Source organism: Musca vetustissima, unplaced genomic scaffold, assembly GCF_032173495.1.
Source record: "Musca vetustissima isolate MV318-11 ecotype Yass unplaced genomic scaffold, APGP_CSIRO_Mvet_v1 utg132051, whole genome shotgun sequence".
Classification (NCBI taxonomy): domain Eukaryota; kingdom Metazoa; phylum Arthropoda; class Insecta; order Diptera; family Muscidae; genus Musca; species Musca vetustissima.
In genome coordinates, this window is record NW_026880882.1 from 1 (window position 1) to 17,873 (window position 17,873).

The 17,873-nt window shown below is 32.5% G+C and overlaps 1 protein-coding gene across 1 annotated transcript; it reads right to left on the reverse strand.

Moving 5' to 3' along the window:
- Positions 1-3,165: 3,165 nt before the first annotated feature.
- On the reverse strand, positions 3,166-7,768 carry LOC133326791 (EH domain-containing protein 3-like). The gene is made up of 3 exons (XM_061535398.1): positions 7,644-7,768; positions 3,436-3,609; positions 3,166-3,371 (listed from the first exon to the last, which is right to left on the reverse strand). Exons 1-3 carry the CDS (start codon positions 7,657-7,659, stop codon positions 3,169-3,171), a joined length of 393 nt encoding a protein of 130 aa, XP_061391382.1. The 5' UTR covers positions 7,660-7,768; the 3' UTR covers positions 3,166-3,168.
- Positions 7,769-17,873: the final 10,105 nt, after the last annotated feature.

Genomic DNA, 17,873 nt, shown 5'->3' on the forward strand with positions numbered 1-17,873 from the left:
CACTTGCTGTCCAAATACTATGAATATTTTCGTGAATGTCAGAAGATGAATAACAGTCACACAAGCAAGTTGTATATCGTTTGTTGTATATATTTTGGTAAAGAGATGTGCTATACCATGAGAACCCAAAATACCAAATTATAGCCAATTCGGTGGGAAAACGTGTCCAAAATCCCCATTATTGGGAGATACCGTTATAGGGGGGCTATACCAAAACGTGGACCGATATATCCCATCTGCAATATCAAACATACTGGGAATACTAGCAATGTATGTGCAAAATTTCAAAACAGTACCTCAAAATCTATATGGTCGAATATTTCTAGACGATTGATTTTTTGATATTGATTGATTTCTCTGAATAGAGTGTAGGTGAAACTAACTGTTGGGATCATAACAAGGTACTGCAGAATTAGATTTCTAGATTTCTAAAATTTTCCATAGGTTTGTCTTTTGTTTGCAGGCAGGAATATGGGATATATCGGTTCACGTTTAGACATAGCTCCCATATAACAGTACCCACAATTTTCGGTATTTTGGGGTTCTTGAGCGCGTTTTTCAACCGAATACGCTGAAATTTGGTACATTGGGTTCTTATTGGGTACTAATGTAAAATATAAATATAGGTCTACTTTTTCTGGTAGCCCCCAAATAAGGGAACCTCAAATTTTCATTTTTTGGAGGTTTTGATCGTATTTTCCCACCGAATTGACTGTAATTTAGTACTTTGATTTCTTAATAGATACCAAATCTCTCCACCAAAAAATTATAAATATAGGTCCATTTTTTCGGATAGCCCCCATATAAGGGTACCCCCAACTTACGTTATTTTGGCGTATTTGAGCGCGTTTTTCAACCAAATTCGCTTCTATTTGGTATTTTGTAGTCTTATATGTCAACATATCTCCCTATCAAAAATTAAAATAGTTATATGATTTGTTCCGTGTTTGGGTTTGATTCTAAGACTCTGTTGTAATCATTTCATCTGCGGAAGATACGAAAAAAAACATAAGGTTCGATAATTAACCTTATATATATGTGAACTGTAACCCGCATTTAGCCCTAGCCCCTGTGTGAGAGGTACCAGAAGGAGTGGACCGATATTCCCCCATGTTCGGACTTGAACTAATTTTGGAAGAAATAATAAGATGGGCAAAGTTTGGATGAAATCAAAATTTTTTTAAAAAAATTTGGCACAAAGAAACATGGGGTCTAGGACCAATATTTAGAACCATAATCGGTTCCCTATGTTCCCTATATTTTTATTTCAAGTACCTGTCAGAATATCTATGATGGAGGGTATACAAAGTTCGACCCGGCCGAACTTAACGCTTTCTCACGTGTTTATTTTCATTTCACAATGAATCAAATGGGCCATTGGTCTCCGAGTGAAGCGCGGCAAACATTGAAATGTTTGTCAGTAAAATGTATTATTATCTTAATTCTTTTATATCTTTTGTTAAGCTTCCAAATTTTGAGATATGGGCATTTCCCGCAAAATGTAAACCAAAGTCGAAGAATTTATTTCTTTAATTGGGCTTAAGTACGTGAAGTAACGGCAAAAATACAAAGAAACGAAACATTTGTCATTGTTTCTTCCTGTTCCATAAATACTAATTAAATGACTATAAATGCAGACCCTGCAGAAATAAAATCTGCAAAATAAAATCTGCAAATAAAGGATAGACCAGATGTTTACACTTTGAAAGTGAACTAATAATGCTTGATATCTATTTATATTTAAAGTTCAAAATTTTCACACAATTCGCAGAGTTTTTTCTGGAGGCCCTCAATTTTTTTTACAATTGATAGTACTCTTGTATTGTAAAAATGTTATTATGTTCGATTTATTTAAGATTTTTGTGGAAGCAATAACAGCAATAATTGACACCAATGGTGAATCCTTCTACACTTCTCGTATTTAAATCAACATATATATCTTTGTGAAGTAAAAACTCACATTTGTTTTTTTATTATTTTATTCTTACAAAAATGTATGTATATATTTTTTGAAAAAATAGTACACTTATTTTCGTATAATATATATTTATTTCATTTTACTTGTTGAACGTATTATTATTATTATTTTTTGTTTTTAAATAATTATTTCACTAAAATTAATTGTAAAGAAATTAAATAGGTTAAGGCGATTTCTGTATACTTTTTTATATCAAATCAAACTATTTTATTTTTAAAAGTAAAGTGGATTATGAATGAACAACTAAGGTGTGTTTAAAAAATACATAAACAAATTAAAAGGAAGGTAAGAGGAAAACAAGGGAAAAAGTACAAAAAAATAATAATTGCACATAACATTTTTGGGATTTATAGAATTTGAATAATGCTTTGCAAATTACTCGAATAAATATTATATGTTTGGAATCGTATTTAGAATTTTCTTTGTATGTATAAATATGTGTATAAATGTTCATTTTTGTTTTGAATTTTTGTATATGTATAATAAATCCAATAAGTAACATTTATTTTTCGATTTAGTTTTTACCTTACAAAATTGTATTTTATAAATAGAATATTTTCAATGCCAAAATGTTATTCATTTATTTTTTTTTTTGAAAATCTGATTAATTTTACATTTTCAACTTTTTTCTCTTAGTGTTTTATATATTTCCCTAAAAACAACTCACACAAAAAAGGACATTTCCAGTCTGTTTCTGTAAAATACGAAATAAACGGATTTGAATTCATTCGAATTGAATTCTACAGAAACAAACCTTTAAAAAAAAGAAACAAAAAACAATTGTTTTATTTTTTCAATATATTGTTTTAATAATTTCGGTATTTTTGGGCCTAGTTTACAGTGCTATGTACACAATTACATAATGCTAGATGAATATGTTGGTTCGCCAAAAAACAAAAGAAAGAAAACGTTTAATATAAAAAACAATAATGCATGCAAAGGCGATTTGTTTGTGCTACTTCTTCTGTTGCTGACTTATCAAAAGAAAGACTCGATTTTTAAATTAGAAATAAAGAAACAAAATTAAAGAACAAACTAACATGAAAAACATTGGGTGTATGTTTGTAAGGATCTGTTGTGGTTTTATGTGTTATTTTGCTGTTGTTGTTGTTGCGGGTAACAGTGTGTTTTTGTTGTTGCGCTATTGTCGTTCTACAACATTCTACTCTACACCAACACCAAATTTAAAATTAGCAACGTTTCGATGGTGGCACTAAGTGATCGGGCAACACATTAGGCAATTCATTGCCCTCCAATTTGACATTGATTAAATGTAGGGCTAAGGCAAATTCATCCGAATCTAGGAAACCGTCACCATCAACATCGGATAGTTTCCAAATTTTACTAAGCACTGAATTGGGTAATTTGGATTTGATAAGTTCTTGTTTGGCAGCTGGAAAAGAGGGAAAAAATCAATTAATATCAGAATCACAGTACTTTATTTTTGTATCACTCACCTTGGCCAGAAATTTTGCCATCAACAGGTCCAAGTTTATTAAAAATAGAATCTGTGCGTTCCTTATCTCTATTGCAAATCCAATCGTGTTCACCATAGCCGGCATCAATACCCTCACCCTTCATATAACCGAATGGTGAAACATTATCATCGATAACACCCTCAAAGGCACCACCTGGAAATAAAGCAGAAAAAATTATAAAATTATTTTAAATATTTATTTATTTTAATTTTGAAATAAAAGCATTACATAGGAGGAGGTGGGGGTATTAATCGGTAAGACAAAATTTGTGAAACATGGATATTAAAAAGACAAATTACATCTATTCTATACAATTTCACAATTTCCAATTAATTGAAAATGAAACTAATGAATGGGGGTCATATTTTGGGTCGATAAATTAGTGTCTGTCAGGATACGTATTTTTAATCAAAGTTCGGTTCTTAATTTTATTCGACGTTGATGAATCTTATCACACCTCATTTTATGGTCCAAGAACGTAGCATATTGCAAAAGAAAGGGAGTCTTTATAGACGATCCGAAGGGCTGAACTGAAGGGTGTATTTATAGACGAGCTGAAGGTAGTCTTTATAGACGAGCAGAAGGCATTCTTTATAGAAGAGCTGAAGGTAGTCTTTATAGACGAGCAGAACGCATTCTTTATAGAAGAGCTGAAGGGAATCTTTATAGACGAGCTGAAGGGAGTCTTTATAGACGAGCTGAAGGGAATCTTTATAGACGAGCTGAAGGGAGTCTTTATAGACGAGCTGAAGGGAGTCTTTATAGACGAGCTGAAGGGAGTCTTTATAGACGAGCTGAAGGGAATCTTTATAGACGAGCTGAAGGGAGTCTTTATAGACGAGCTGAAGGGGGTCTTTATAGACGAACTTATGTGAGTCTTTATATATGAACTTAAGGGAGTCTTTATAGACGAACTGAAGGGTGTCTTTATAGACGAGCTGAAGGGAGTCTTTATAGACGAACTGAAGGGTGTCTTTATAGACGAGCTGATGGGAGTCTTTGTAGAAGTTGAATTAACAATCATCCATGGTGGAGACGACGAACTCGACCATATCGTGTAAGACTCAAAAATTGTTTGACAAGTTTGGGATGTTCTTTAAATGGCTTTCTATGACTACCTAGAAAAGGTCAATCAATAGCGACTATTGTGAAGGAGGAGAATATGACGTTTAAAGGAGGACATCACCGAAAAAATTAATGTACTGCTTCATCGAAACAATGGGAGAATATTTGAATTTGTCCATCCTTCTGAAAAAATTAATGTACTGCTTCATCGAAACAATGGGAGAATATTTGAATATGTCCATCCTTCTTCATACTTGAAACCTACATCGACAATTTTCCAAACTCAGAACTCGAAGATATATCAAATCGCACAAAAGTTGTTCGTTGTTCATTTGGAAGCAAATTATCGCCTGATTCCTTGGCAAAACTGGTCTTGTGACAACTGTTTCGTTGTCCAACGGAGGTGTAGAATCGGAGTGGTAAACCTAAATTTATATTCGGAGAAATTTAGCAAATCGAACAAGAGAAGACGAACCTTTCTGTATCATGGCAATGTGAGATATTAACCATCGACTCAAATCAGTGTCTTTGTGGCCGTCCAAAATAAGAAATTAATGGATCATAAGCCGTGTAGGCCTGCAGTCCAATTTTTTCTTCTTGCAAGTAAAAAAAACGAGTTCGACGATTATCGTCATCAAAAACCACAGTGTGGTGAAGGGTATAAACAATAGAAGCATTTTTCATAATCAGTGTTCCGATTTTTTCTTTAATAGGTCAGGAAGTAGCCCTCGTATATACCATCCGATCAATTCTATTTTGTTTAATCTTTCAATTGGCAACAATTACTTGATTCTTTATTGCGATTTTCCACAATTTTCTTTGAAAACTAAAAGAAAAAATCATACAGATACACGCACGCAATTCGACTCAATTCCATTCCATCGTAGATTCTGATTTTTTTTTGTATTCTTGAAACTACTTGAAGAAAAATATTGGCGCATTTTCATTTATTGAGAGATGCTCAGTCAAAACGTTATAGTTCTGCCTGACGACTAGAAGAGCCTAGCGCAGCAGTAGTAGTGGAGACGTACTCCAAAACATTTGCTTTCTTAATGGTGCTACAACAATAAATGCCGCTGCATATCATGCATGTAAAATGCTTGAATGGATTCCAATCGACTTTAATAAAGTTGTGCTCTGTTTTGTTGTTGTTATTATTATAGTTTCTTTTGTAAGTTTTCCTTTCTTCAATGCACAACTATGTTGCCGTTTTTTTGAATGACCACTTTTTGTTTGATGTGGAAGATGAGGATGCTGGTGGTGGTGGTTTCTTCAATTAGCAGACAGCGTCATAAACGCAATGATAGGTTTGTTCGTTCGTTTCATTTCATTTTTTGTTTGTGGTATTGGATTACAAATGCATTTACTTATTTGTTGCAGTCTGTGGGTACTTAAGAGATTTTGGAGCGGCTTTATTTTAATACAAAAGCTAGGAAAGAAAAAACTTTTGTTGCTATGTTAATTAACCTAGTACTCTTTGTGACCCACTATCAATAACCATTCATTACTGATTTGTTTTGCCACAACATCGACATCATCATCGGCATGATTTTTTCGATTGCTTATAAATAGAAAAAAATTGCCTATTTTATTTATAAATTTGAATTACTTTTTTCAATTATTATTCAATGTTTGTCTTTTGGTTCTTCGAGCATGGCAAAAAATTGAAGAATATTTTGAGAAATCGAGAGCATTTAGACCGGAAATGTAAACAATAGCCGCATTTCCGAACTTGGAGGCAAATCCAGAAACCGATATTATTGTCTTGATGAACGCAATCTTTATAGATATACTGAGAGTAGATTTTATTAACCATCTGAAAGCCAAGGAATCTTATTGACGAGCTGAGGGCCAAAAAAAGGTAGAATCGATGATCTGGAATGTTTATTGGCATGTTAAATTCCAGGATGCTTCTATATGAAAATAAAGACCCAGTGGACTTTATAAACCAACTGAGTTCTATGAACTCCTTAAAACAAATTGCAAATTATGAAACTATAGACGGTGGTCAGAAGTAAAAAAAAACTCCCAGGATCGCCGAGGCGGAATTGACGTACCCAAATAAGCAATTCTACATAAAGTCACTACCAAACTAAAGAGACCTCGCTAATGCGTGTGTGTTTGCTGAGTTTCACGGTTTTCGGACAATGTATGGACAGTATTTATCTACACAATGTGGGTTTTGACCTCTCCCCACAACTCCTCCAACTCAAGACAGTATGTGAATCTTGGGGAAGGGGGAAAAACCAACTGCACGTCGACAGAATGATTCCGAGACAAGAAGAGTTTGTTGTTGTTGTTGTTGTAGCAGCCCTACTGTTTTTAAACAATGGACTGTGGTGATAACCGTTGGTAGAGAAAGACTCGGATCGTTTCGGATCGTGGAACCCCTTGTCGTGGAAACAAGCTATAAAGGTATTTCACATATTCTTGATTGTTTGGATTAAAACGGTTTTCTTAGCTTTTCATATGGTTTTGATATTCCTGGACTTTGAAGAATTATGGAATGTTACAAAATTTTGAAATGAATCCTCCTGATAAGAGCCTTCTGGTGATTTTTGATTCATTCCCTTGGATTTTCGTGTATCGACTGCTTTGACAGGTGGTACATTTTCAGATAAAGCCCATTCCTCTACCGACATCAGATCTTCTAAATTGGTATTTCTTGACAATATGGAAAAAAAATATTACAATACGTCTTTTCGGTTTGGAAGACAAAATTGAGAATCAAATGTGGCTAAAGAATATTTCATGTTCTCAGAAGAATTTTTCAATTCGAAAAAAAAAGTATTTTGAACAAATATAAACATATTTTGAAGTTGATTAAAACCCGAATATTGAGAAAAAAAAACGTGTGAATTCATATTCTGAGGTACATTTTAATTTAACTCTTATTTGTTGGTAATTTTTGTAGTAGTTACTAGAACTTCAATTCTGAAACCAAAAAATAATATTCTATGTTCGACACATTAGTGAGACTGTTAAAAGCTCTAAAACTACAAAAACAGTGATTTGAATTACAACATATTCTAAAAAGCATCTAATGTGTGATATTCGACTAAAGACAACTACAACAACCAAAAACAGCAATATAATTTGAAAAAATGTACTTAGCTTCTTACTTTTTACACTTTTCATAATTTATGAGAGCATTACGCTTCAATTTTTCTATTATTTGTTGAATTCTGTGTCGGGCTTTTAATTGCGCCGCCGCAATGATCTCAAGAGAATGATGTTTTGAGGGAGAAGAATAGTTCATAACTTCTAGAAATTATTATTTTAAAGTTTTTTGGAAAAATAAAAAGAAGAAAACAACGAGAAGAAGAAGAACAAAAATATTATTATAACACAAATGTTGGTAATAAAGTTAGAACATACGTAAGAAAAATAAAAAAATATGTTGGTCATAATAACTAACTGACAAAAAAGTAAAATACAAAATATGATATGGACGACAACGACTATTCAAGAATTAGGTTACAAAAAATAATACAAGAAAGAAGCTAAAACGCAGAAAAAAAGAGACAATGAAAATGAGAACACGACAAAATTAATAAAATAATCATAATAAAATGCTAAAAAAGAAATTGAAGATGGTCTGACAACAACATGGAGAACAACACCACCTATGCAAAATGTACTCAAGTCAGTCGTAGAAGTAGTAGCTGTGAAATAATATAGCTTGGCTAGTTGACTGACATACTACTAGTTATGTGGATGACTGGCTGTTTCGTTGATGGTGGTGGTTGGTACACACCTTCAAAGTCATTTAGCAATTTAATGCTAAACATGTGATATAAATTAACTAAACTAAACTAGAAGTACGATGGAAGGGGGTTCGGCACAAATTATGAACAAAAGGTTTGTTTGTGTTTTCCACCTCGTCAATTGGAGAGAAAGAGAAACTGAGTTAGAGCAAATTGTATTTGAAATGGCCCTCAGTGATAAGAAGTATGTTGGCAGATACTTAGACATTTATGAAAATGCTCCAATATCTTAAGACCCCCGAACGATATACCTATATACATACATACAAATAAACTTTTGGATGATAAAACACTAAGTAAATATATTATGCAATACTTTAAAAATTAAATAATTGAATGAATAAATAAATAAAAGTGTGTTAGAAAATTATGAAAAAGAAAAAAAAAAACAACTAAATAAATCACAATTAAAACCATTTATTATCATCAGCATATATAATGGGAGGCCATGTGCCTACTAACCACAATGAGGGCTGATGGGTGGCGACCACTTCTTCTTAGGGTGTGAAATTTCATAAGATTTTAGGAAAAACTTTTGTCGGGAAGTGAGGAATACAAAAATTTATAAGGAAAAATACTTCAAAGACGAGTCATAGGTATTATAGATGATGCAAGAAGATTACAAGGGTTACTACTTATATTTTGGTTATAGGAATAAAATTAAATACCAAAAAATATGTCCATAAAAATTAAGAACCTATATGTTATTTAATATTATTAAAAACTGTTAAAAAAACACATTTTTTAAGAAACTAAAATATGCGAATTTTTTAATATTAAAAAAGTAGATTAGGGAAATTAAATAATTAAAAATCTTTAAATATGACATAAGACAGTAGCTATTACAGCTAGATGTATAAAGAAATAGAAGAAATCTATTGAAAAGTTCCTGGCCAGCTACTAAAATTAAAAAACACACGATTTGACAGATATAGTTTATTATTTATGACAAATTTTTGTTATTGTCAAATAATAAAAATAAAATTTTGATTTTGAAGGAAAAAGAAAATTAACTGTTGTGGTAAAACTTGGTTGATTACCAGTTTCAGGGCAAAACTCGCGAAATATCATAAAAAAAGATTGGTTTGAATGGGTTTCAATGACCGAATGAAACATCATCAATAGTGTGGGTAGATCGGAACGAAGTGGATTGCTTCTACAACCATATCTTCTCCAGCCATGCCCCAGCAATTATTTTCTGTTCACAGATTAGAAGAAAAACGATCGCAATTAAGAAACGTTTTTCGAATAAAGAGATGAAGATCGAAACTGAGACATACTGACAACATAGTTGTGTAGGGTATTATAGGTTTGTGCAGCCCCAAGAGTTTGTAACGCCTCGAAATATTAGTACTATACCCACCTTTAAGTATACCATATCTCAACTATCTGAGTCGATCTAGATATGTGTGTCTGTCCGTACGTCTGTCCATTATAATTTGTAAACACGATACAGGCCACAGTTATGGACCAATCTTCGCGAAATTTTGCATGTAGGATGGGTTCTGCCCAATGAAGACCCCTATTGTGACCGCAATTATGATCCGATTTTACATGAAGAAGGTGATCGGCATCAGCATGCCTGTGTTGATAAAGATCGGTCATTATTTAGCGGGTCAAATGGACCCTGACTTTTGTGTGAGAAATGACAAAATTTGTATTCTATGGCTTATATATATTCACTCCTGAAGGACATTGACCCGAGAACTTGTCTGTATATCCAAGAGAAGTGATTGACCTTTAAATTGATATCAATTATATTGTCGTATGTACTTGGGTGTGGGAGTTACACTTTAATATTTATAGGTGCTTCAGATTTTATTTAGTAACCCATTAACATTAGAGGGCAGAAATATAACGTATATGGGGTGTAAGTATAGAGGTTCCAGTTATGGTCAAGGACAACGCCTATAATTTTCGATGCTTATCACATACAAAATTTTGGATGATGTAGACTTCATTTTTTTCTAGTCGATCTATAGGCCACAAGCCGAACATGATAACAAAACCCACGGTGAAGGAATCTTGACAAGTTATTTGAAGGACTGTATTGAATATTGGTAATATTCGTAAAATATGTCAGTGTAAGGAAGATGTGCTTTTGATCCCTAATCGGTCAAGAGGATGCAAATATCACGAAATATTGTCCAGGCTCGAAATAAGCATACGCAGAAAGTTAGAGTTCCGTGGTAGTTTCGACTATACTGCTCACTGGTTTCAAAATCGGTTGGAGCTAAATATGTCAAAACATAAATATCGGACACTTAGGTTGAAAAAATTTGGCTAGGACTTTAAACATACTGTAAACATCAAAGTACAAAAAAGGCAGCAGAACCTTAAGAGGTATTTTTAACTCAATATAAACATCATCATCTGCCCGGCCGAACATTTTATAAACTTCACCATGAGGATGGCATTCAAAATGGGGGGCTCCTAGGAAAAAATTCATGTTATGACAGGATATTGAATATACCGAAAAAGTGGTGAGAAAAAGATGATTACCTTAAACATGGGGGATAGTTATATGGGGGCTAAGCTGAAACTTGAGTCAATATAACCCAACATCCTAGGTGTACAAGCAATGTCTGTGTAAAATTTCAGAGCTCTATCTTAAATATAGAGATCCCTATGGTGATTTCAACAGACGGACGGACAGACAGACGGATACACATAAATCGACACAGAATTTTAAGGTGATACTTTAAGGGGTCTCCGGTGAATATTTCGAGGTGTTGCAAATTGAATGACAAGAGCGAAATATTCTTCGGAAGAGTAGGCGATCGCAAGACTCGAATTGTTTTACAAACGAAGTACGTACCGTACTACGAAGAGTACGAAGATCGCTAAAATTTGATTATATACATTGTAGTCATATTCAAGCTTTGACAATTACCGAATATTCCCCATATTTTCTAAGTTTGACCTCCAGTAACATTTTGCATCCCTATTAATTTGCCAATTACCGAATATTCCCTGTATTTTCTAACGATGACCTGCAGTAAATTTTTCTGAAAAGACGACACTCATCGAATGAGGAGGAACCCAGAAATATTACAAAATAATAATTTTAAACAATTTGAGAATTTAAAAAACATATTTTAAATATTTGTATAGTTACGGATTACTTTGAGTGAGACAAAAAAAGAAACACATTCTTAAGTTTTAAATTCGCTATAATAATGTTGAGAAATCTTAACAAATAGTAACATTACAACATATCTTAACATATTGTATGTAACAAAAATAATAGTCGTAATGACTTTACAAAAAAATGTTGCTCCATTATAAAGAAAAAATGTAAAAACCGTTGTAAAAAAGACCACCATATTTGCTCAGCAGAATTATGTCAAACACATCAAAACTAAGTTCATTACCGAAAAAGGTTAACGAACTTATTAACAAAAAAAATATAACTACAATAACAATACATAAAACATAAATGATGAAATGAAAGAAGAAAATAAAAATGCTTTCGAGGCACATGATCAACCAGTATGCAATTGTATACTGGTTGGCCATATGAGAAGAAAGCAGCAACAAAAAATATTACACAAAAATTTATATTAAATTATAAAATTTTAAATATATGAATCATTTTTTTAAGTCAAAATTTATTTAGTTAGAAAAAGTTTTTGGTGTGTATGAGAAAGGCATAATCTTCGGGAAGTGTCAAATTATTGCTTTCGAGTTCAGACTGTCTGAATTCTCTAGCTTGTTGGTAATACCTCAAATATGTATTTGACCAAAAATTTTAATGTTTTTGGTATATGTAAGAAAAATCTATTAATTATGAGATGCGTGGATTTTGAATTTCGCCGCAAATATTTAGACTCAATTTTCAATCCAGCCGCATCATAAAAATTCTTAATATTATTTTATTATAAATTATTATTTTTTTATTTGAAAAACAAAAACACATATAGTATAGCTCTATATGTCATCATATCATATCATCCATGCGCGTGTCTGTGTTTTGTTCTCTTTTTCACCTAAACGAAATTTTCGAATCACAATGTCAATGTTGAATTGAAAAATACGCTTTTCCCGGTTTGTCATCAAAGAAAATAGAAACAAACAAACAAAATAATACAATAAAAGAAATTAACAAACATAAAATAAATAAACAAAAAAAAAAGAAATGTCGTCACTGAACTTTTAATTTTATAAAATTAGGCATAGTCAGGCTGCTGGCGGGCAAACTAAAAAAAAATACTCAAAGAAAATGAGCGTGAAAATAAGACGGAAACAAATACATCGACATGCTGTTGTGGCATGTGATTTGAAAAAGTTCATTCTAATCGTTTACAAAAAAAAAAAAAAAAAAACGAAAATAAAATGCGGGCATTAACAAAAAATGAAACAAAAACCAAATATAATTGTTAATGTAATTTTATACGAAATTTACATTAAATGGTTGTTTCTTTTGCCGGATATAAAAATGTTTGATTAGATTATTGAATGTAGCGATTTTTTTTATATACCGAGGAGAAATATTTTTCATATTTTTGGAAATATTGAATAATATACTGTAAGCGCTGTATGCGAAATAAATATAATAGCAGGTCAGATCTGAATATAACTAAACATTTTGGATTTGATCTAGACTTCGTAAATATAATTGGTTGTGCAATGTTTGTTTTATATCGGACATTCCATTCGACTGATATTGGAGTTAAAAATATTAAACATGTTGATCATTTGTGGAGGAGGAACCAGGGTTCCCATCTTTGGATTTGATCTAGGCTTAGTAAAGATATTGGGTTGTGCAAAGTTCCTTCAAATCGGATAGTCCGTTCGCATGATATTATAAAATTCATTTTTAGCACAATTTTAACCATTTTGTGGGAAAGGTATCAGAAGGAGTGGTCCGATATTCCACATCTTCGTTTGTTTGGAAGAAATATTGCGATGTGCAAAGTTTAGACGAAATCGGTTGATCCGTTCGAGAGTTATCGGCCAGACAGACATTTATAATTCGACTCCAAATTGTCTGAATCGGATTTGGTCCTAAGAAACATGGAGTCTAAAACCAATATTTCGATGAGGCAAATTTTGACCTATCAAAGTGTATATACCCTCATTAGACATAAGGTTGTGGGTATCCATTCAAACCCAAAATTTCACAACAGGTGTACTTTCGTATAACTTGGGTTCGGAACCTGGGCAGTGGTACAGCAAATGTAATAACGTTTCGCTGTCTTCTCCACACGCTCTACATCGATGGCTTCTTTCCAGGGTGCGCAAAATTCTTTCGCGAATGATTCAAAATACGTTCTTTTTCGTTTTGGTGTCATATTTCGAATGAATTTATCGCGATAAATTCTTTAGCAAACGAGCATTCGCCAAACGAAGGTTCGCACGCACACAACAAACGAGTGAGGGCACACAACAACGATCGTTCTTTTCGCTTGGTGGTTAAAATTCTTTCTAACATTCGCTCTCGAAAGAAAACAAACATTTGGGAATGCTCGAGAATGCTCATAACAGCAACAAGAACCACAACAAACGTTCGTGAACTCAATAGTTGTTGGGCATGTGTTTTGTTATTTAACACTTTCTGCTACATACACATTCATTCGCTGTGTGTGTGTTTACTTTTTTATGATATTTTTATTTGTTGCTGTTTTTAACAGCGCTCGCGAGCATTCACGAACATTTCTTTTTTGAATTCTTCATAAGAATGCACTTCAGCAACAAATGGTCGCGAAAGAACGACTCACGACGCTTGCAGCGAAATTTTATCGTTCGTGAATGCTTGTTCATTCATAGTAACTTTATCATTCGCGATAAATTGAAAACGTTCGAATTCTCGCCGTGAGCATTCGTGAGAAAGAGCGTATTTTAATCCTTCTCCGCACTCTTATCCTATATCCCTTATAGCTTGAACCTTTGCGTGTATGGTCGTCTTAGACAAAGTTAAATTTCGGTTTTATGTTCTTCAATGAAAATTCCCAGCCCTGATTTCCCTGCTAGCTGGAAGCCATCTGTGTAACAACTGTTACCAGGGGAGATATTTGCTAATGTTCCGCTATCTCATGAGTCCCTGTATGGTATCATTCTGTCCGACTCAAAACTACTAATTGAGTCTATTGTGTCCGGTGTCAATTCACTCGTTCATTGCTTTAGGTCTTAAAACTGCTACGGATGCTTCATATTTTACTTTTAATGACAATTAGATGCATATACAATAAAGTCTCCAAAGTTCATCATGTCCTCATTGCCCCATATATACAAATGCAGCATATTCTCTGGACTTTCTTTAACGATTTTACATTAAATCTTATAGATCCAGTGTATCATCTTTGGATTAAAAAACCATTTAGAGCCTACGACTTTTCTGCAGAAGGACCATTATATGTGAACTTCTTCTACCCGTTCCAGAATGTGGAATGATTTTATTCGTCATTCTTTAGGAATATTCTATACACTTACTAATTTCTTAAAAAAACCAAGATTATTAGATTTAGTCATAGAAAATTATTATATTCCAAGGTTCTGTGGTTGGAACCTCAAAACCTACTATTTCTGTCATCTAATTTCCAAATATAAATTTATTATCAATACTTAATATAAATGTGGTTTCTGATAAGTTGGACATTTCTAAAAATAAGTAAAATTAAAATATTGTGGTAAATGTTTCCGTTTTTGGAATTTTTAACAGTGATTAATGTCACACAATTTAATAAAAATGTTAAAAATAGAAAAATTAATATTATAAATCGGACAGATAAAAATATAGAAAAGACTCCGATTGAAACACAAATATAAAAGCGATTTATAGATAACCTATTTCCCTAAAGGAAACCAATTTTATGTTCATGTTTACACAATATTAGGATAAGAAGGCCAATAAAGATTTCAGCGACCTTGCACTGTTCCAAAACCTGAAATAATTGTCTGTTAATCAAATTTTTGGCCGACTTCCCCTTTATACATTTGAAAAGTTTTACCAGTATTTGGATAAACAAAAAAATATATATATGGGCAATATTGCCAATTTTTTAACATAGCTGAAGCGGAGGTTCAACCCTTTATAACTCGGGAATTACTTAAGTATATGAAAAAAAGTGAATAGTTTTGGGTAAATTGAACTGTCGTTGCAAACGGTTCATGATATTGACCTCCAAACTTTATTTTGGTGGAAGCTGTGTCTACTTTAATGTAAAAAAATGTGTAAAAACACGTTGAGGCGAACCAGTTTTTTTATGTTCTCTATCGATTTGTGACTAAGCCACTCATTGCACGGTCTTCGTGTCAAAATAAAACTAAAAGCCAACAAAATGGAGACTACGCCCCTTATATATAATTTTTCAAAATTTTCACTGCATCTACCTTTAAATGATGCTGACATTTTGAAGCTCGATTTTGAGTGTTTTTTTAATTTTACTTCTAGCTTTAATACGCAAACAGGAATTTATAAAAATCGATTATAAGATTATTGTAGTCGTGAATCTGCGTAATTTGATATGTATTTTGTGTATGTAGTATGCACAGCTTCAGAGTAATACTCATCCGAAGGTGCGAATTTTGTGCGATCAAATTTCTAAAAAACCTATTTTTCGGGCCAAATTTTTAGATCTGTCAACTGAATGATATGGGTACCCGCGATCAATAAGGTTTTTTACGTTTCGGATGATATAAAATATTCTTCGTGAAAATCCATCTACTAGAACGGCGGGAACTGGCCTTCCAAAAACACGAAATTTGGAAAAAAATGTTTTTGAAAATATCGCGGATTTATTTGCGTTTTCTGTGTATCATTTCCGCTTCAATAAATGACCTCATACGGATTTTGATCTTTTTCGAAAAGATAACTTTTAAAACTTCAGCCGAAAGAGAGATGTACGCAATTTATCTCAAAAATAGATTTTGCTGGCACATCCATGGTTCTTAATGGACCACATTGAAATGGTATAGATCGATGTATTTTTTTAGGGTGCACACCGAAATCGGATGCGCGTTAATGGCATATGGAGTTTTCGGAAATTATTCGCGTTTTACGATTTTTTGGGTACTTCAATGTAACGTGCGGCACATCTTAGCCGTCAAATGTAATTTCGCAAAATATATATGGATTGGAAGATAAACTTCAGTACTTCCTGGAAACCGCATGCGCATCAAATGATTTTGAGAATTACGCGATTTAGACTCAATTTATCTCAAAAATAGTGTGAGCTGGCACATCCATGGTTCTCAATGGACCACATTGAAATCGGTATAGATCGATGTATTTTTTTAGGGTGCACACCGAAATCGGATGCGCGTTAATGGCATATGGAGTTTTCGGAAATTATTCGCGTTTTACGATTTTTTAGGTACTTCAATGCAACGTGTGGCACATCTTAGCCGTCAAATGAAATTTCGCAAAATATACATGAAATGGAAGATAAACTTCAGTACATCCTGGAAACCGCATGCGCATCAAATGATTTTGAGAATTACGCGATTTACACGCAATTTAAAATGTATATTTCATAATATTATTTTATTTTAAGATTTATTCCTATTTATAGAATACTAAGATTTATCGGAAGGGTCTTGATATAATCCGCAAGGCGTATATTTATACACAAAAAGTTATTATTATAATATATGTGTAAATTTTTCGGCGAAATTGGGGTAAAATAGCAGAATAACCCCAACATTTTTTTCTGAAATTTCATGTATACAATTAAAAAAATAAATATGATGACATTTTTTTCGAACCAAAAACAAATATTTTTCCTCAATATCTTGTTTTGTTGTCGCTGTGATTTAGAAACCTCTACACGGACTTGTGTGATTTTGATATCATTTGATTCATCATGGTGTTTAGATTATGTAGATATTTTTAAATTGATTTGTAGATGTGTGTATGTCATTAATATAATGAAAATATTGATGTAATCTGCTATATTTTTATTATTTTTCTCATATTTCGCGAAGATGTGCAACTTTATCGTGATTATTATAATATATTCATATTCTTATTTTACGGAGGAAGATATATATCAGCGTTTTTGGTCAATATAATAAACGGCGTAATTTTAAGATTTTTTTCTTATGCCCAAAATTAAAACCTCGATAACTTTTGCGCGCATCAACCAAAAATTTGATCGCGAACGGTTTCGGAGTCAGAACATTTTTCTCTATATGTGTACCAAAAATCATTGATGTGCCACAAAAACAAAAAAGCTGATTTTTTGAAAATGGAATATTAAAAAATTGGCAATATTGCCCATATATATTAATTTCCATTTACCAAATAAAAGTTTTTTTTCCAAACATAAAAAATAAATTATTTTAAAAATACATAAAAAATTAATTAAGACACCCAAATATTAACAACACAATTTCATTAATAATTTTTTGATATAGAAAAAAATGAATCATTCAACATTTTTAATAGACTAATCGAATATTTTCTTTCGATTAAATTGTGAAACGGAAATTATCCACTTAAGTGAATTCATATTTTTTTGGCACACATTATTATTATTATGTGTGTCAAATTGTACCCAACGAAATAGATTGATGAGTAGGAAGAAGTAGTGAACCCTTTCAAAGAAATTCATTCATTTAAGGGGTTGATAAGTAATATTTGGA

Coding starts and splice junctions, on each gene's coding strand:
- LOC133326791 (XM_061535398.1), bottom strand. Junction 3,372..3,435: donor TGGCAAAATTTCTGGCCAAG/GTGAGTGATACA, acceptor CCTCTTTTCCAG/CTGCCAAACAAGAACTTATC.